The sequence below is a fragment of the Carya illinoinensis genome, chromosome 13 (genome assembly GCF_018687715.1).
Source record: "Carya illinoinensis cultivar Pawnee chromosome 13, C.illinoinensisPawnee_v1, whole genome shotgun sequence".
NCBI lineage: Eukaryota > Viridiplantae > Streptophyta > Magnoliopsida > Fagales > Juglandaceae > Carya > Carya illinoinensis.
Window position 1 is genome coordinate 14,813,592 of NC_056764.1, and position 22,444 is coordinate 14,836,035.

General features: G+C 35.8%; 1 protein-coding gene across 1 annotated transcript; it reads left to right on the forward strand.

The window, feature by feature from the left end:
• The first annotated feature begins 9,591 nt into the window (after nucleotides 1–9,591).
• Nucleotides 9,592–10,127, forward strand: LOC122291770. Its single transcript, XM_043099735.1, has one exon. The coding sequence runs from the start codon at nucleotides 9,592–9,594 to the stop codon at nucleotides 10,021–10,023; it is 432 nt and encodes a 143-aa protein (XP_042955669.1). The 3' UTR covers nucleotides 10,024–10,127.
• Nucleotides 10,128–22,444: the final 12,317 nt, after the last annotated feature.

A 22,444-nucleotide genomic window follows, 5' to 3' on the forward strand; every position in this document is an offset into this window, starting at 1 on the left:
TGCAATTGATTTCGATCCATCATTTGTGGGACCGAAATCGACTTAGTTTTGGGATTTGTTATTTTTAGATTGGACTAGGCCGAAATCGACCGAATTAGTATAAATATATTTTAAAAGATTATATATAATATTATTTTATATAGTAATTGTATAAGTTATTTGTATAATTTTCATCTAATCTATAATTAGGTAATATTTTTTTAAATACCTATGTTGCAAGTAAAAAGAAAATAATAATAATCTATATACAATGAAATTATTTTATATTAATTAATCATATATAAAATGTTAGAGTTTTAATTTTTAATATAAGACATTATTAATAATTATGCATATTAAAGTCTAAGTTAATAAGTAGTAACTATTAACATCATAAATATAATTATAGTTGAATATTTTTTTTAATGAGTTAGTTACATAATCCACATTAATAATTAATTTAATTTTAATTTTAGTAATTTAAATAACTTTTTTTATTAATATATTTGCCCAAAAAAAGATGAAAAAAATTGGACTGAACCGAACGGACTGATAACTACCGATCTGGTTTGGTCCTTATGGATGTTCAATTCGGTCCAGGGTGAGAAAATGCTAGAGTGAAGGGTTTCAGTCTAGTTTCAAAAACTTTCACATGATTGAATTCACCCATACTATTATTTTTCATTTAATGATAATATTTGATTTATAAAATTCGAATATTAAAATTTATTTTTCAAATTAAACGATGTCATGTTTTATTAATTTCACCCGTTTGTACTGATCATAAGCAGCGGATTAGTGCATGGCCTGAATTTTTTATTTCTTGGAGAGAGAAATATATGGCCTGAACTGAAAGTAGGTAATAAGAGATGTTCTTAAATCTCAAGCATTATTTTCAAATTCAATGTAAAAAATTAAGTCAATCTGATAACTTTCAAATTCAAATACCTGTCGTCTTATTATATAACACTATGGCCAGATCCAAAAGGGCTAACAATTTGGAACACTAAAAGGTTTTCCTTTTTCTTTATATTCTTATCCATTTATTAAAGTATATGAAAAGCGTTACTTTTTGTTTTAGATTTCACATATCAATTATTTAAATCATAACTTAAAATATAATTTAACTAAAAATAATGAAATCTAAACGAAGAATAGCATCTCTCATTTGGAGATGGCGCTTGGAGGGGGAGGGTGTGCATATGGGGACACGAAGCGGACAGTGGGAGGTGTGAACTGTTTTTTATTGCTGTAGTGCGGCTCAGGTGTCCCTTTCAGGCTGTCACCTCTGGACACTGGAATTTGGAATGTGTGGGCACCCTATTGCTCTTTTCTACGTGGGTGTGGGCTGTCGATGCATCTTAAGACTATTAGTAATGACCTCAATAAATTTTAGTTAAAATTTAATTAAAAAATTTATTTTTATAAATATTAATTAGTCACTTTTTATAACATCAAATAATAAACTCAACAAATCTTTCACTATTTTATTAAACTATTGATTTTGAACTTTGGCTAGTCTCTTTCACTTAATAAATTTAGCTAACTATATAGCCAAAAGTTAAATTCACTGTTCATTTGTTGAGCCTATTGTAGTATTTTATTTTGCACTTTAGTTATTCTTTAACTAAAATTTAACTTTGTTGAGCCCACTACTAATGCTCTTAGATCGAATTTCCCATTCTTAAAAATTAAGTTCGGATACCGAGAGTTTTATCTTATTTTATTATTATAATATTTTTAAAATTTTATATAAAATATTATAAATAATTTAACCTTTTTAAATATAATAATAATAATAATAATAATATTAAAAAATAATATTATAATAATATTTTATTCAATTTTTAAGTTTCATTTCATTTTATCTTATCTCAACTAACTAATTATCCAAACACATCTTATTTTTGTTTCCTTTCTTTAAAGTATCTATACATCCGGGCCGGATTTTTTGCAAGTCCAATCTCGAATCTGGATATTCGGATAAATTCAGATAGATATTCATATGAATTGTAACTGGGCATATATAAGGGTGTAAAAATAAATCAAAAAATTGGAAAACCGACCGAAACTAGTTGGTTCAGTTCGGCTTTCGACCGGTTTGGTCCGAAATCAGTTTCTTTATTTTAAAAACCGGTCAAATTTGATCAATAATCGATTTTACGTTTTCCAACATCGGACCGGACCACATGTTATATATATTTTATTAAATTTTAATATTATATATAATATATTTTATATTATATTTAATTTTTTTATATATAATATATATAATTATGTATGAAATAATATATTATAATTTATAATATAACATTTTAATGTTAAACATGAATATTTATTTGATCATTTGTTTTAAATATAAAATATATATTAAATACATTTTATTGCGTAATAAATTCTTAATATATTTCTTTTGATAAACACATTAGTAATACTAATATACTTAATATATTAAAACTGGATCGGAACCGGTAAAACTGAAAGTACCGGTTTAGGAGGGTAACCGGTCCGCAATCGGTTTAAAAAAAATACAAAAATGATATTATTGGTTCGGTCTTAGATTTTGTCCAAAACTAAACCAAATTGGACTGGTTATACTCCTAGGCATATATTCAAATATTCTCTTTGCTCTCACCTAGGTGCAGTAGGTTGGGTATGCTGATTTTGGGTATTCATCCGAATTGTAATGGCTAGGCCTGCAACCCAGGTTTGAGCCTGACCCGACCCGGCCCAGACTTAAAAACGCGCCAACCTGACCCGCACCGATTCTCTAGTAAAAGCATTATGAAAACTTACAAGTGCTGCTGTTGCAAAAAAAAAAATACATTAGAGCTACTGCATGACACGAAGTCCATTTTTCTCATAAAATAATGTTTAAGATAAAGATGACAACTAGATGATGATGTTTGTGAGCTTTATACCAACTTTCCGATTGTCTTCTCCAACTTTCCAGCCTGATGGCATCTTAGAAGTAGTAGTTTTTAAACAAAGAACACTTGCAACAGATGGTAGGTTCCCACCTCCGTGAGCTTTATACCAAGAGCATTATCCATGGGTGTCCTGTTTCAAATACCTCTCAGCTTTTTTATATTTTCGAAACCTATTTGGCTATGAGGAAAACAAAAGGGAAGCTTCGGCAGCAACCAAACAGAGCATAAGACTAAATAAGTAAACGAGAGGCGCTTACTCAGAACTTGCTCCGCTGAGAATCTTCAGGACCGTCCTTGCAGAGCATCCTTCTGAGAAAATCTTTTGTCGCCTAGGACACCGACTGGAAAAATCAAGCCTGAAATCTAAGATTGGCCCGCATCTGATTTAAGCCTTTAAAGTAAGGATATATTGGCCCCAAAACTTCTTTTCTAGAAACTAAAATATTGGCCCCAAAATTTCTTTTTCATAGATGATCAGAAATGCATTCAAAGCTATGAACAACAAGCAAGAAATGATAGACCCGATGAACTAGATCTGGAAACGGGTTCGAAGCTGTGAACAGCAAGAAAGAAATGATAGACCCGATGAACCAGATTTGGACGCAAGGTGGAGTAACAACAGAGGGGAGCATTAACAGAATGTTGATGACGAATAGAGGAAAGGTTACGAGTGGTTTCTCAACTTTTTCTTTCACCTCTTTCACTGTCCTCATTCTCAGAGCTGGGTTACGGTTTCACCCGATAAATATCGGGTTGGAAGATGTCGAACCCGTAGTTAAGTTGAACTTGACTTTATTCAGGTTGGGTGGGTTGGGTCTTACAGACGGACGGGCTATGAGCTTATTTTGCATAGGCCTAGTAATGGCATCGTTTTGTGCTAGATGTAAAATATGGTTTTAGTCACTTGAACTCTCACTCTTGGTTAGACATGCAACCTAATCAATCCAATCAGATTTTTTGCCTGATTTGATTCGACCCAGACATCTAGACTGGGCAACCCGACTCGACCAATTCGGGTTGGGTCAACCCATTTTAAAAATTAGTTTTTTTTTTTTTATAAAAAAAACATACTGAAAACATAAATGAATATTAATGAGAAGAAACAATTAATTTGCAAATGTATCAACTCTTTATTATTAATTATTACACCATTATCAACTCTTTTGCTCATTATCTCACATACAAAAAATTAAATTATTTTAAAATTTAATTTAACCCAAAATTCAAATTAGCCTGCAAAGAGACTTTACCCAATTTCCACCCTCCACTTGCTTCCTTCGTTCCCGTCTTGCCCTTTCACAAGCCTAAAAATGCAACATAATTCAATCTTTAAAAGCTATAAAATAAAACTCCGAATATACTCTGCCCAGCCCATCCATCCCTCCCATTTCTTCCTTTTAATGATCGCCTTTCCCTTACCAACCTCCCATCCAATGTTTGATCTGTGTCATTGCTTCTTCCTTTTCATGCCCTCTATTTCTTTCTCTCTGTCTCCGTAGCCATGCACTTTCATTCTCATTCTCTGAAGTTTACTCATTTCCATCGCCTATGCTTTTTCTGGTTGTCGAAACCTATTCCTCTTTCCACGCCCTCTCACATTTGATCTGCTTCACTTTTTCCTCATGATCTCAAGGTAATTTTTTCTTTTGCTCTTTTTTAAAGATGCTCCACCTTTTAGTCTGTAATAAATTTTGAAGGCCACAAACCAAAACAAAACCTAAAATTGCCAAGAAAGAAAGAAATAAAGATATACCTATCTGTCACCACCAAAGATTTAAATATCATACTATACCGGCTGGTACGGTCGGTATATGTTGTACCGGCCACTGGTCCGATACATGTATTGTACCTGTTTCGTACCGCCCCAAATACCGGTCAATATTTCGACCTGTATCGGCCGGTATTTTGCCTTTACCTTTTTTATTTTTTTATTTTTTCAAACTGTAAGCTCATTTTTTTATTCTCAATTCAGATCAGGCTCTTTATAATTTATATATATATATGTATTTATGTATAATTTATTAATATATAGACTATTATTTTAGAATATAATTTGTATATATATAATTTATTCATATATCGACTATCCCAAAATAGTATACGAAACGGTACCGGTACCAAAATATTTCGTTCCAATGCCTTGATTGGTAAGGTATCTGGTACAGTATTCAAAACTTTGGTCACCACCATCCATCCACCACTTGGGTGTGAAATTTCTTGATCTCAAAGCTCTTCCTCATAGACACTTTCATCTTGCCCTCCAGGAAAAGTCAGAACCTGTGAGTCAGGGCTGCCTCCACTTGCCCCATCTACATCTGCTAGAGCCGTTTTGAGAACATCGAGATGTGCAAACTCCCTTGGAAATTGAATGACAATCTAAGATGGAATAAGCCGGCAACAAACTGAGGGGAAGGAATCAGCAGGTGACAAACAAAGGGGAACGAAGGCTACGGGAAATGGAGGAGATGAAATTGGCGTTTATTGGGTTCGACCCGAAAGCTAGTCTAAACTGTTTTCTATCGGGTGGGTTGGGTCATCATTTTGGCAGACCGGGTTTTCAATTTTTCTGCACAGACCTACTCACAATCGTTTCTCTCTCTAAAGCCTTGAAACTTTTTGAGTCTACCACCGATTACTGCCACAGAAAGTCACTGCCACCGTCGCAGTGACTTTAGCTCTGTGAAATAATATACCTACTGTTGAAACATGAAAGAATTGAAATCTTAGATTAAAACATTATCTATGGATGATATGAATTGCCTAAACAAGAATTCTTAAATAGCAAGCAACCAGAGATATTACTCACAACATCAAAATATTTCCATTAATGAAAGAAGCAAATCTATTGGAAAATAAAAAAATATGCATGTTGTATGAAATGGTTGTCGCTATCTATTACAATAACGAGTCATTGGTTTAACTGAATAGCAAAATAAAATAGATAGACATGACCCCCCAACCTTTGCTCGAGATTTGACGGAGATTGGTTAGGACATGCAATACCAGGTTATATACCCCCATTTATAATAGATAATATGCAATGCACTTAGCATGCTTCTATCAATATGCAATGCACCAGAATAGACTAAATCCCAAAATACCTTTCATAACATTAATACATAAATAGGTTCATCATCCATCCAAACATGACCTTAACTCAAAAGAAACATTGTACTAAAGTATGCACTCCTTAATTATAGATGACTATATAGTTTCTTAACTACAGATTGAGCCACTTACACTGCTTGACTATCTAAAGTAAAGTGTCATTCAAAGATTGGAAGATAGTCTCCATTAGGTCTTCCAAACTTAACCTCTTGCTAATTGATTTCATCAAGGTCGATTCATCTGTCCTCATAATCACCTAGAATAGCTTCTACCATCCTATGTGGGGATGATAGTTGGGACTACTATGATGAGATTTTTACAAATCTTAACAAGTTATGCATCTAATCTACCATCAATTTATAAAGCATGCATGATAATAAACATGGCATGTATGCATGATTGACATGATCTTGCTTTTATAAGAAAAATAACATCATTGACATTAGAGTTTCATACTTTATAACATGCTTGCATTCATAAAAAGATTTTATTCATTATTATTCATGTCCTTATATAGGGTGGATGCCTTATAGTTCCTCATAAATCATGTGCTCATGCTGTTACCACATCATATCACAAGTCCATCCACCACCTGTGAATACGTCATCAAAGTCTTACCTTATGGTAGTTCGAATTAACCATTACTATAAGTCTTAGCAGCACCCACTAGTGTTAGGTACCTTTGACTTTACTCCAAGAATTTTTAGACCTCATTCAAAACCCGTTGACGGTTTTTTGTCAACTTAGAGGATTCCACTTCATTTTATCCACTTCAGACTAGATAGTAGAGCTCCACTAGGATAATCCCCCATCCAAGCATTGGGTTTATGACAAAAACTTACTTTTTTTGCTTAACTTGAAATTTGTGATAGACTCATATGCTTCATGACAAATGCTTTGCCAAATTCTATAGTAGACTACAGCAACCAGGTCAAGGTTTCTGAGGTCAAGGTTTCTTGCATCAAGTTTGCAACGGAATTCTGCCCACAGGTTAGTAAAATTGTCGGAGCTATTACCCCATTTTGAGACAGGGTATCCCTCTCCCCCCAAACATCCCTTGTAGCCAGTCATTCCCATAATCCATGAAGGACCGTTTCACTTTGAGTACTGCAAACTGGGTAAAAGAGCTGTCTAAGATCTTCTAATTATGGAAGTTATCAATTGGCATTCCTAAGTTTAAATTAAAATGGTATCATGTATTATCGTCAAGTATGATGACATGACCAGATATTGTAAGATATTGTCAATCTAATCCTAATGAATGGTGCATGGAAAGGTCTAAGACATTATAAATTGCTTGTCTCTTAATAAAATAAATAAATAAATTTGAAAGAAGTAAAACCTTTGTTTTCCACACCTTGAAGAAATCTTTCCAACAATATTTTATTTTCAAACAATTAGGTAGATCACACTATTTATTAGGACTAAAGAATTTTTGGTTCGGACTAGAAAAATCGACTTGATCGAATGGTTTGATTTGGACCGGGCTGGATCGAAAATTCTTGCGATCGATTTCGATCCATCATTTGTGGGATTGAAATTAATTCGGTTTTGGGGTTTGTCATTTTTAGACTGGACTGGGTCGAAATTGATCGAATTAGTATATATATATTTTCTAAAATATTATATATAATATTATTTTATATAGTAGTTGTATAAGTTATTTATATAATTTTCATCTAATCTATAATTAGGTAATGTTTTTTAAAATACCTATGTTGCAAGCAAAAAAAAAAAAAATCTATGTTCCGTAAAATTATTTGATTTTAATTAACCATATATAAAATGTTAGAATTTTAATTTTTAATATAGGACATTATTAATAATTATGCATATTAAAGTCTAAGTTAGTAAGTAGTAACTATCAACATCTTAAATATAATTATAGTTGAATATTTTTTTAATGAGTTAGTTATATAATCCATATTAATAATTCACTTAATTTTAATTTTAGTAATTTAAATAACTTTTTTTATTAATATATTTGCCAAAAAAAAGATGAAAAAAATTAGATCGGACCGAACGGACTGCCAATGCATTCCAAGTCCGAATTTCCCATTTCTTAAAATTAAATTCCGTTTATATATAAAAAGTGTTTTTATCTTATTTTATATTAATTTAATATTATAGTTTTTTTTAAATTTTTATGTAAAATATAATAAACAATTCAACTTTTTCATTTCAACTCAATTTACTATCCAAACTTATTTTATTTTTGTTTCTTTTCTTTAAAGTATCTGTACATTTGGGCTAGATTTCTTGCAATCATCTGCAATCCAATTTTTTTTAATTTTTTATTGTTTTATTTAAAAAACAATACGATATACACGGCGTTTTAAATAGAGCAAATGACATTGTTTTGTGCTAGGTTTAAATTCTGGTTTCAATCACTTGAACTCTCTTACTCCCGATTAGAGCATCCCCATCCGGTTTTACATCCTCATCCCTATAATTTAACTCAAATACTCATTTCCTCAAATTTATCCCTAAAATTTGTTTATCTTCTAAAAACCTCCTACATCCCATTTCTCATCCCTATCTCTATTCTTTTAAATAATATTTCTCTATTATTTTTTATTACTTTTTTTTCTCTCTTCCATTTACAATCTTAACTACTAACTGTTTTGTCTTATTATCTTTTTTTTAAAATATCACTTTCTACTAAATATTTATTGGAGATTTTGACTATCCAATACAGTATTTTTTTTTAAAAATTGAAATTCGTAGGAATAAAATAAAATGTTTTTATTAATTAGTGCATTTTCTAACGTGATGACAAATTTAATTAGATCCGGACTCAATATCTCTAATGAAAAACCGAAAGTCACGTATTGATGATAAAATTTTTTAATTGGATGCAACGGTAATATTTCAGCAACTTTTCTTCAACGGTAATATTTTCTGTCTTAACTACGAACGGTAATATTTTTTGTTTTTTCTCCAATGGTAATATTTTTTGTTTTTTCTCCAACGGTAAATTTTTTTATCTTTTCTCCAACGGTAACTTTTTTTGTCTTCTCTCAAACGGTAACATTTTTACTCCTATGTCAAATGATAGCAGTAATTCCTCTATAAATATGCAAACTCAAGCCTCATTTCCTCTATACAAACCAAACTTCTATTGCATCTTTTCATCTCCTACTCCTTTCATCAAATGGCTCGTACTTTCTTTCGCAAATTATTGACATACGTATCCTCTGAAAATGATAGCGATGTTCAAAACATGGAGGCGGATGGTCAGTCATCGAGGCGACATGGCAATAGCCAACGTCGTAAGTTTATTCGACGTGATCATGTTCAGGGACACGAGCGTCTATTTCGTGATTACTTTGCTGAAAATCCAGTATATCCCTCGAATCTATTTCGAAGGAGATTTCGGATGAGTCGTCCCCTATTTCTTCGTATTCTAAATGAAGTAGAGTCTTACGACCCGTACTTCGTCCAGAGAAGAGATAATGCCGGCCGACTCGGTTTATCTTGTATGCAAAAAATCATCACAGCACTTAGAATGCTGGCGTATGGGGTTGCTAGAGATTTTATGGATGAATACATACGTATTGGTGAAAGCACCGCAATGGAGAGCCTAAAAAAATTTTCTGAGACAGTAGTAACTGTTTTTTCAGAAGAATATCTAAGATCTCCAACTGCTAATGATATAGCCCGATTGCTTGCAGTTGGTGAACAACGAGGATTCCCAGGAATGCTGGGAAGCATTGATTGCATGCATTGGAAGTGGAAAAATTGTCCCGCAGCTTGGAAAGGTATGTACTCTGGCCACATCCATGAACCAACTATTATTTTAGAAGCAGTTGCTTCATATGATCTCTGGATATGGCATGCCTTTTTTGGTATGCCCGGTTCACATAACGATATTAATGTGCTAGAGAGATCTTTTATTTTTACGGAACTTGCCCAAGGGCGTGCTCCTCCAGTCAATTACACCATCAATGGCAACGACTATACTATGGGCTATTACCTTGCGGACGGTATTTATCCCAAGTGGTGAACTTTTGTGAAGACGATTCCATCACCACGTGGGAATAAGAAGAAAAATTTTGTGAAAGCACAAGAATCCGCAAGGAAAGATGTCGAGCGTGCATTCGGGGTACTTCAACAATGATTTGCTATCATTCGTGGACCTTCTCGAATGTTTAAAGTGAAGGAACTAACGAATATAATGAAAACATGTGTTATTCTACATAATATGATAATTGAAGACGAGCGTGATGATAGTGAGTGTCTGAACATTGAATATGATCAACTTGATGATAATCTCTCCGAATTGTCGCGCAATCATACAACTGAGCTTACAGACTTCATCCAGCGTCATCATGATATTAGAGACAGCTCGACACATCATCAGCTTCAAGAAGATCTAATTGAACATCAATGGCTTTTATATTCACAACATTAGTCAGGGTTGCTTTACCTTTTATTATTTCCTTAATGTAATTGGTGACCTATGTTTAAGTTAATCGGATTTGCATTTGTATTTCGTTATTGTTATCAATTTCCCGAATATATTAATGGTAATCAAGTTTGTTTCTGAAAATGTCGTTGAGTCATTAATTGCACAACCCTATCATACTTCCCATATTATCAAATACAAAAAAGATTAATTACATGTATTTTTACACATATATAATTGTTACAAACATAAAATAAGAAATCAAATACAAAATAATCAATCCAAATCGTCGGACCGACTGTGTCTCGCCATGACCTCCCTATGGAGTTGCTGGAAAAACTGCCGCTGCAATTCTGGCATGACACTCACATCCATCATCATAATGCGCTGATCTGATTCCTTCTTTGCGAGCTCCACTTTCTCAGCCTCCAACCGCAGCCGTTCGTCCTCTTGACGTAATTTTCTGTCCTCCGTCTCCTTGTCATACGCCATCTTCTCAGCTTTAAGACGAAAAAACTCTTTCTCCTGAGCGCGTGACTCCTCCAACAGAGTATACTTCATCTTCCTGAGTTGGAAGTTCTCCTCTGCATGCTGGCCTTGGGCCTTTCATTTTCCTTTCTCAGCTTTCCTTCCAATTGGTCGGTCGGGCTCGATAACTTCATTCTCCATCACATGATCCACCTCGAGATAAAAAACTGAATCAACTGTAGCTCCAGAACATCGAGTTGGGGTCGGGGATGGGAATATCGTCTTCCTCCGCTTTGGATCCTCCTTTGTGGCGCGCCAAATCCACTTAGGTTGGTCCTTCAACAGGTGCCAACAATGCTCGAACTGGAATGAGCATTTCTCGAGTGATTGGTACATAAGCTTCGCCTTCTCAAACTTGCATGAGAAAAAAATTAAAATATTAAACCAATGTACCAATCGAGAAATTAAACTCAAATTACTGAAGTAATGATTTGGAAATTCTACCTTATCTTGTTCGGTCATGCCACTTTGATTTAACCCTTCAACTTGGGCTAGTTTCGCACAAAATTTGTTTGTGGCCTTTTGGATCACCGATCACCGGTGAATTAAAGATTTTATTGTCCGCTCATTTGTGGTTTCTTTAAATTGTTGAAAGTACTCAAAAAATTTTTCCCAAAGCTGGGAGTGTTTTTGATCTATTCCCTGGAAGGCATCAAGGCTACAATTTAGCCATGCGGAAACAAGTAACTTGTCTTCCTCGGGGGTGAAATTTGCACCCCTCACTGATTTCCTAATGCCGATAGGCTCGTTAGGGGGTAGAGGTGGAGAGTCATCAAGGATCAATGAAGATGTTCCACATTGCCCACCATAAGTGGGCTCGAGTTGAGGATCTTCACTTAGGAGGTTGGTGAAGTACATATGACCAGGGTCTTGTGAATCCATCTCTAATAAAACACTTATATGTTAGAGCCCAAATAAAATGGAAAAGTTTACATCTTTTGTTCGGGGCTCAGGAACCGAATGGTGACATCAAAGATTTTTGGCCACCCACTCATGGCTGCAACACCGATTGCCAGTACTTGTTGGCCGTCCGGGTTACCTAGCCATTGAGGAGATGGCCAATCATATCCCGTATCCCTACATGCGGTTGTCATCATCACAGCCGAGGGGGTTTACTTTACACATTAATTATATTCACAACATAATACAAAACACCAACCAAAACAGCATGCAAATCACAAATAAAAAAAATAAGAGCATCCCCATCCGAATCAAGTATTTATTATAATATAAAATATATTAATTAGTAAAACGGCTAAGAATGGTGTAAATATTGACAGCATGCGTAAGTAAGGCCCCGAACATCGAATGGCTGCAAAACCCCACTTGAACCCCGATTGCATTTTGTGAAAAGTATCACAAACTGCAATATGGTCATCCGGATGAGGATTACCCCGCCATAACGATGGGTCCCTAATTAACACTAGTGAATTAACCCCCCCTATAACACCATCATCATAGCCTATTGGAATGCATCCCTAGCCCGATATATATGAAACACTGCAAATGATATACAAGAATGGAACAAAAATTAATTAACGGAAATGGCTATTAATCTGAAAACAGAATCTGCACAGACCAATAATATTAACATGGAAGCTCAAATAAAATAATCTGAAAACAAATAATAACTTCCCCGATCTTCACAATTCATCACTGTATTCAACTATCAAATTTGTTCAAAATGAAGGGTAAATGAATATCCACCAGCCACAAAAAGCCACATATGGACTGAGTACACATTTTCAAAAGAAATTGGAAAGGTATAAGTGCAAAAATAAATACCAGAAAATTTGGGCCCCAACCCATTAGATAGTATAAGTCCAAAAATCAATCCCTACATCTTCACACCTAAATGAGATACCAAGGAAAATTAATGGTAATATTGCACATGTTATTGGCATAAAAAATATCACACCTATCAATATAGGATGCAGAGAACCACAAAAATCAGTAGAATTTAACTCAAATTTTGGAAGATTTATCAGCTTGCCAAACATAATTTTCAGTTTATACAACTACATAACCAAATATGTTCCACATAGAAAGCCACAAATGAAATCAGCACAATAAAATAGTGGCATGGTAATCGAAACAGCACTCCCAATTTTAGAAAAAATCTATCCAGTGATGTTCAGAGCAACAAGGATATCAACAACCATCCAAATAACCCAAACAGAGCAACAATAGCTATGATTTTCAGACCCAGTTAAATTGCTCATCAAATCTAGTATTTTGAGCAAGAAAAGATTACTAAATACATAAAAAAAAATCTGCATAGAAGAACATACACAACCACAAAGTTTCAGATCCAAACAATATCAATTTCGGCCCTTCAACAGATATCAGTGGAGTTATCAAATCTCAGAGAAATGGTAATCGAAACAACAAATTCTCAGCAACCCAATTTCTCCAACCATTTTCAGCGCCTATTTTGAGCAAGAATAGCTAGGGTTTTCAGATCATACATACAAAAATCTAGAGGTTTAAGCAAAATTAGATCATGGTAAATCACTGCAACCATGATTAAACCGAGATGCGGGATTTTGTTTTTGAGATAGAGAAGCTCGGTGGCCAACCATGGAGGATCCCGATTCTCACAAAGTCCAGCCATGGAAGGTGCCGAAACATAGAAAGAGATAGGCCAATAGGTGAGAATCCAGCCATGGAGGAAAGCGAAAGTTTAGAGATTACCCACATTCGGTGCAAGATTCGTCTGATTGCGAGGGAGGAGTCGAGGAGGTGATTTCGCACGGCCACCCAACTGTCCAGAGAAGAGAAACGCGGGACTAAGAAAGAGAAAAACAATTTGGGGACAAACAGTAGATGCACAAATATGGGGTATTACTGTACAAACCGGAAACCCAAACCGCATTTTAGGGATTGAGATGGAGAGCCATTTTCATCAAAACCCTAAACTTTATCCCCAAATTTTAGGGAAAATCTCGGTATGGGGATGCTGATGGGGATGCTCTTAGGCATGCAACCCAATCAACCCAATCAGATTTCTGGCTTAATCCGATCCAACCCAAACATCTGGACTGGGCAACCCGAGTCAACCAATTCGGGTTGGGTCAACCCATTTTAAAAATTGTTTTTTTTTTAATACTAAAAACAAAAATGAATATTAATGAGAAGAAACAATTAATTTACAAATCTATCAACTCTTTATTACACCATTATCAACTCTTTTACCCATTATTTCACAAACAAAAAATTAAATTATTTTAAAATCTAATTTAACCCAAAACTCAAATCAGCCTGCAAAGAGACTTTACTTAGTTTCCACCCTCCACTTGCTTCCTTCATTTCTGTCTTACCCTTCCACAAACCTAAAAATGCAACATAATTCAGTCTTTAAAATGCCATAAAATATAACTCTGAATATCCTCTGCCTGACCCATCCATCCCTCCCATTTCTTCCTTTTAATGACCTCCTTTCCCTTACCAACCTCCCCTCCAATATCTGATGTGGGCCTTTGCTTCTTCCTTTTACACCCTCTATTTCTTTCTCTATGTCTTTGTAGCCATGCACTCTCATTCTCATTCTTTGAAGCTTACTCATTTCCATTGCCTACGCTTTTTTTAGTTGTTGAAAACCTGTTCCTCTTTCCACACCCTCGCGTTCGATCCGCTTCACTTTTTCCCCATGATCTCAAGGTAATTTTTTTTCGCTCTTTTTCAAAGCTGCTCCACCTTTCAGTCCATAATAGATTTTGAAGGCCACAAACCAAAACAAAAGCTAAAATTGCCAAAAAATAAAGAAAGAAAGATATACCCATCTGTCACCACCATCCATCCACCACTTGGGTGTGTAATTTCTTGATCTCAAAGCTCTTCCTCATAGACACTTTCATCTTGCCCTCCAGGAAAAGCCAGAACCCATGAGTCAGGTTTGCCTTCACTAGCTCCCATTGGCGTCTGCTATAGCCATTTTAAGAACATCAAGATGTGCAGACTCTCTTGGAAATTGAACGACAATCTGAGATGGAATAAGCCGGCGACAAACTGAGGGGAAGGAATCAGCAGGTGACTAACAAAGGGGAACGAAGGCTACATGAAATGGAGGAGATGAAACTGGCGTTTATCGGGTTTGACCTGAAAGCCTATCTAAATCGTTTTCTATAAGGTGGGTCAGGTTGGGTCATTCAGGCAGACCAGGTATTCAATTTTTCTACACAGAACTACTCCCGATTGTCTCTCTCTCTCAAGCCTTGAAACTTTTTGAGTCTTACTGCCACAGATAAAGTCACCTGTCACTGTCGCAAAGATTGCCATCATTCAGAGGCCATTTGAATAATAAATTAAAATCAAATGAATTGAGATAAAAGTTGAATAAAATATTATTAGAATATTATTTTTTAATATTATTATTTTTTTAGGAATCGAAAGAGTTGAATTATTTATTATATTTTATGTAAAAATTTAGAAAAATTATAATGATGAGATGAGATGGAATGTGATAAAACACTCTCACTATCCGGACTTATAACGATACTCACATAGACTTTGATTAGGATATATTTTTGATTTCGTTCTGTATGGTCCTCTTTCTCTCCACTCTCTAGAATCTCTGCACACATGGGCCATTCAATTTAATTTTGTTATTCTACATGAATACAAACAGAGGAATGACACGAAAAATTTCTCATGATTATGACTCAAAACCAAACAATAATTCCATTGTTTTGATTTATTTTTAAAATAGCAATTCTGCTCCCATGAGCTCACATGTTCACCCTCTATTAACTTGAAATAGGTACCTATCTGTAGGAATGCTATTGGTTTAAATGACAGATATTATTTAGAAAAAGAAGGATCTCCTCAAATGAAATGAAAATTGGATTCATATAACAAGATAAATGTATCCTATTCCTTAGTCGGATAAATATGTGGCTATGAAATAGGGATTAAGCAAAACAAAATTGAATAGGTGGTAAGGTCGTGAAACAATATACTTACTGTTGAAATACGAAAGAATTGAAATCATAAATTAAAACATTATGTATGGATGATATGAATTGCCTAAACAAGAATTATTGAATAGCAAGCAACCAGAGATATTACTCACAACATCAAAATATTTCCATTAATGAAAGAAGTAAATCGATTTATTGGAAAATAAAAAAAAAATATGCATGTCGTATGAAATGGTTGTCGCTGTCTATTACAATAATGAATAATTGATTTAACTAAATAGCAAAATAAAATAGATAGACGTGACCCCCTCAACCTTCGCTTGAGATTTGATGGAGATTGGTCAGGACATGCAATACCAAGTTATATAACCTCATTTATGACATATAATATGCAATGCACTTAGCATGCTTCTATCAATATACAATAATTACAATGAAAATTTTTTATTCAATCAATAGTTGCACCAGAATAGACTAAATCCCAAAATACCTTTCATAACATTAATACATAAATAGGTTTATCATCCATCCAAACATGACCTTAACTCAAAAGAAGCATCATACTGAAGTATGTACTCCTTAATTACAGATGACTATATAGTTTCTTAACTACAGATTGAGTCGCTCACATAGCTCGACTATCTAAAGTAAAGTGACATTCGAAGACTGGAAGATAGTCTCCATTAGGTCTTTCAAACTTAACCTCTCGCTAATCGATTTCATCAAGGTCGGTTCATCTGTCTTCATAATCACCTTGAACAGCTTCTACTATTCCATGTGGGAATGATAGTTGAGACTACCACGATGAGATTTTTAAAATCTCAACAAGTTATGCATCTAATCTACCATCAATTTACAAGTCATGCATGATAATAAACATGGCATGTATGCATGATTGACATGACCTTGCTTTTACAAGAAAAATAAAATCATTGACATTAGAGTTTCATACTTTATAACATGCTTGCATTCATAAAAAGATTTTGTTCATTATTATTCATGTCCTTACATAGGGTGGAGGCCTTACAGTTCCCTATAAATCATTGCTGGTTACCACATCATATCTCAAGTCCATCCACCACTTGTGAATATGTCATCAAAGTCTTGCCTTATGATAGTTCAAATTAACCATTACCATGAGTCTTAGCAGAACTGACCAATGTTAGGTACCTTTGACTTCACTCTGAGAATCTTTCGACCTCATTTGAAACCTGTTGACGGTTCTTTGTTAACTTAGGGGATTTCACTCTATTTTATTTACTCCATAGTAGATAGTGGAGTTCCACTAGGATAATCCCCCATCCAAGTATTGGGTTTATGACAAAAAATTACTTTCATCTTAACTTGAAATGTGTGACAGACTCGTATGCTACTTATTACAAATGACATCATGGTATAACATAAATGTTTTAAATATTGACAAGAATTTACTTGTTCACTTTCAGAAAACTCTCATCACATCTCATCTCATTTTAATCATTACAACTTTTTTAAATTTCCATATAAGATAAAATAAACAATTCAACTTTTTCAAATCCCAATACAAAAATAAAATAAACAATTCAACCATTTCAAATCTCAATAAAAGAATAATATTAAAACAATATATTCTAATAATATTTTATTCAACTTTCAACTTTAATATCAACATATCTCATCTCATCTTTGAAAACAAACGAATAAAACATAGATCACTTGGCATAGTATTTATTATTTATCATACTAGCATATACCAAGATTAAGTTTCCTTTAGTAAATTGACGCGGGCTGAAATGAGAAATATAATAAGATTAGAAAATCTAATTATCAAAGAAAATTTCAGAATTTAACACTCTTAGGGCACTATTTGCAAAATTGCCCTTTAATTCTTCAAAATTTGCAAATAAGCCTACAAACTTTTAATAATTGAAATTCAGCCCCAAACTTCACAAACATCATGTATTTTCTATCCTTAATCCATTTTTGAGCTTAGAATTTAATGAATCATGCAACTCATATAAGAAATCCACTATGGCCAAAACACCTAAAATCCCAAGTTTCACTTAGTGTATTTTTGGCCTAGTTGCATACCAATGGAGACTTAACTGGATTTAGCACTTAATTACGTTCTAATCCCAAGCTTAGTAACATGTTAAGTTACTAGATTCACATCCTTTATCATATGAATTAACCAACACAACACAACACCAAACATCACAACCCGAAACTTAGCATGGCTTTTTTAGCTTTTCTTTTGCAAATAAACAATAAGAATTTCAATGAATCACACATTCTAACTTCTATCATGCTAAATACTCATTTTTAGATGGTATTACACAGCTTTAAAGAACTTGTTCATTATATCAAAGAGATAGAATACAAATCATGCCACAAACTCTAAAACTGAATCATGCATGTCCTTTATTCTTAAATAATTTGACTAAATCTTTATGTAGCATGCTAATTTTCTAGAAATAACTCACCCATGATTATAACTGTCAAGTTTTAGCTAGGTTTTAGTACCATTTTAGCCATATCATAATCAATATTCAAGAGTAAATCAAACAAATAGGCAAGAACCTCAGAGCTTGCACCAAAATCATGCATCCATAAGTATTCATCACAAACTAAACTAAAATTCAAGTTTCATGGTTCAAAACAAAACTTAACACATAGATATAACTCCCATTAGAAAGGGTTTAGAGGATCTATTCACCAAACAAAACTTTAGAGCTCAAAAGAGCCGAACCTTCAAAGAAAACTCACACTAGTATTTCAGCTTTACAAACCCTAATTGGTTCATGCAACTTGAGTGAAGGCACTTGTGTTACAAACTAAAACCAAAATTTGATACACCATACAAGTCACGAAATCCATAAAAAAAAAAAAAATGAAATCATCAATCGAAGCCTAAGACTATATGGCACTTCAAGTCAAAATTCCAAAACTCTCCTCTACACACTCTTTTACTCTCTCGGCTTTCTCTCTATTGTGCAAAGTATGATGTGTTAGATTGCGTGCAAGTGAGGGAGGGTTATGGTGGACATGTGGGACAAAAGGAAATCAATAGGAGGGTTTCTTGTCTTGGTAAGGCAGGGCATAGGTGGATGGAAGGTTGCTTGTGGACTTGGATGAGTGACTCGGTGGATGGAACTTGAAGTGACTGAATGGATGAGGGAAGGGGGCGGTTTTGCTTGAGTGTGGGGGTGGTTTCAATGGCTGAAAAAGCTACCTACAGGCAAGGTATGGACGGTGCAGGTGGTACAAGAGGGTGTGTCTAGGTTGCTTGCAAATGGGACCAACTTATGTGTGAAGGGAGGGCTAAACCGATGGAATGGGGAGCTTGATTTTGGGGCTTGAATTTCAAACCAAAGGTGAGGGCTGGGCAGGGGGTACATGGCTGAAAAGGGCAGGGTATGGGCTTAAAAAAGGTGTAAGACCTTTGTAAGAAATGCATGGTCTTGCCTTACTTTACGCTCATCCTCTTTACATGTGTACTAAGCTTGACATGTGTAAATGAGGTCCAAATGGAGGGTGGTGATGGTGCCATATGTCAATGAGGTTCTCTATTATATTTTGGTTGACTTGGGTGTCCTACATGGCATGGTGACAATTGATTGATGATGTGGTGCGCTAGACGCCACGTGTCATGCTCCGATTGGCCTATTTGGTACCTAAAAATCACAAAACTTTTATTGTACCATAGAATCCTAAAATTTTTCAAGAATCCAATAGTACAATCCATTTTGTCTAATTTTGATCCTAGGTGCCTCAAAAAATCCAAATGGCATTACATTCCCTTAACTGATCATAATTTGACTATGTTTCCAAAATGGAAAACCTAGCTAATTTCTAATCTATGGATTTCTCCTAAGTTTTCATGGTATATCCAATGTATAAATAAAATAATTCTTTCCGTCAAATTTCTTTTGGTGCATTACAATATACCTTTCTCTTCATCTCTAAGGTCGATGGATTTTTCTCAATTGAAAGCTCTCTTATATGGATATTATACATTCCATATGGATAATATACATTCCAGTTGACCGTGAGTCTAATTCGAATTGTTTTGTTATGAAGTAAAGATATCCATGGGACAATTTATTCTATTAAGATATTCATGATGAAGAAGTACTGAATTCTTGTGATGCCCCGTATTTTAGTGTATTTTTATTGAATGATTATTTTAATTGATTTAAAATATTAATTCTTTTGTTTTAAATTTATCGGATTTCTCGCTGGATTTATTTTATGATTTTTAAGTTGTGAAAATTATTTTGATGTGCTTTCTTGTTATGTGCGCCACATTGGCACGATCGCTCAACATTCACCATTACAAAAGAGGATAAATGACAAACCTCGGAGGAGCATTGTTACTATACTTACCATCAGTCACTGAGCAGTGTCATTCATACTGGGGGGACTGAGCGCCACCTCGATACCCTCCATCCTGACAAGTGGAACAGCCGTGGGGGGGACATTCTCGGGAAAGGAGTCTTAGCAGATGTTATCAGCAGAAGAGGCTAGAGAGCCCGAGGAGGAGAGAGGCCGAATGGAAACCACCGCACGTCCCTCCACAAGAACCGTGCCAAGGGGTGTCCCTTGTGGGAGAAATCTGCACCATCAAAGGAGGTTTTGTTAGTGGAGGACAACTTCGTCTGGGAGGAAAGCCCACACGAGAGAAGCTCGATATCGGGAGGTCTACTTGGCCTCTTATCACCCAACTAAGTACTGTAGGGGCGAGCCTGCTCCCATAATCTTCTTTGGAGAAACTGATGAGGAGGGAGTCTTCTATTCGCATGACAACTCATTGGTGGTCACCATGCAGATTGCTAACTTCACCACTAGAAGAATCCTTATTAACAACGACAGCTCGGCTCTTGCCGACCTTAATGCCGCTCAAAGGGTTCTCAAGGGAAACGGTCCAACCACTAGGGACGATTGCCTTATCAGTCTTGGTGGGTAACCCTCCTCACATTGCCTCGATCATGGTCAACTTCTTAATAGTAAGAGTTTCCTCCTCCTATAATGCCATCATTGGTCGCCTGACACTCAACAAACTGAAGGCAATTATGTCCACCTACTACCTAATGGTAAAGTTTCCAACGACCCAAGGGGTGGGCGAGGAGAACAAGCCTCGACATGAGAATGCTATGTGCAGGAGTTGAAGCCAACGGCGGGAGGAACAATGCCTAACGCAGATATGCACCTCTCATAAAGCTACAACAAGCTCTTGCCATGACGCGAGCTATCTCGACTGGGGGAGGAAGAGGGGAGCATAAGAAGGAAAAAGAAAGAGGCAACTCAGGTCTTTCTTTAATTTTGTAAATTTGATTCCTTTTTGTATGAACTCTACTTAATGAAAAGCGCTAGTCTTTTTCAAGGATTCAATAAAACAAGTCTCCAGCTGCAATTACCTTCATCTAAACTAATCTTCATCAACTGATTACCTCATCGCAGGATAACAAAGGGTGAGTGTAATGCTGAAGGCTGCAATACCCCTCCCGTAGCGAAGTGCTGGCCTGTCCTTAAAACAGTTGACACAACATATCTTTCTCGTTAGCATCGACCTAAGACGGGAGCGGGTCCAGTCAGACATACTACCTAAACAGATTATCTCCCCTTAGAGTGCCAAAGGGCGAGATGAGTAGACGCCATCTCAACCTCTCGCGGGGGAGAGCGAGTCTAGCCCAGAGGTTGCTCGAACATTACCCCGTTTCGCCACGATGAAGAGTGGGCATAACACCAGCTTGACCCTCACTCCCATTTCTTGCGACATCAACAGATAGGAGCTGGTTCAATTAGACATACTGCCCAAACAGACTATCTCTATGTAAGGGTCAATAGGCAAAGCTAACCTAGGGTTAGACTGACCTCCCCTGTGGAGAAAAGCGGGACCAGCCAACAGGAGCTTCTATCTATCTCTCTGCGGAGTGCGGGACCGTCCTCAACAACCCGACACATCGTACCTTCTTTGTGAGCATCGACCAAAAATGAGAGTCAGTCCAGTCAGACATACTGCCCAAACAGATTACCTCCCATCGGGGCACCAAAGGGCCAGATGAGCTAGAGGCCATCTCGACCCTTTCATGGGGGAGAGTGGGTCTAGCCTTAAGGTTGCTCGAATATTACCCCGTTTCGCCACGAGGAAGAGTGGGCACAGCACCAGCCTGACCCTCACTCCCCTTTCCTGTGACGTTAAAGGATGGGAGCGGGTTCAGTTAGACAAACTGCCTGAATAGACTACCTCCACGTAAGGGTCAACAGGCGGAGCTAACCCTGAGTTAGACTGACCTCTCTTGCGAAGGAGAGCGGGACCAGCCCAGAGGTTGCCCAAACATTACCACATCTTGTTGCGGCAAAGGGATGACTACCTCCCTAGGGGTCTGATGGGGAGAGTATGGCTTCGGCCCCCTACCCCTCCCTCAGTGGAGTGTAGGATAGTCCCAAGATTACCAGACATAATTTTAGAAGAAACCACGTCCCCCAAATGAGGGAAGACCCTGAATCTCGCCATTACAAACCCACAAGACAAGTTGGTAATTGTCAAATAAAGTATATATATATATATATCTGGGCTTTGATTTTGCAAC

What these genes read in the sequence shown, in the direction of transcription:
- LOC122291770 (XM_043099735.1), top strand. Translation starts at nt 9,592, where the DNA reads ATGGAGAGCCTAAAAAAATTTTCTGAGACAGTAGTAACTGTTTTTTCA.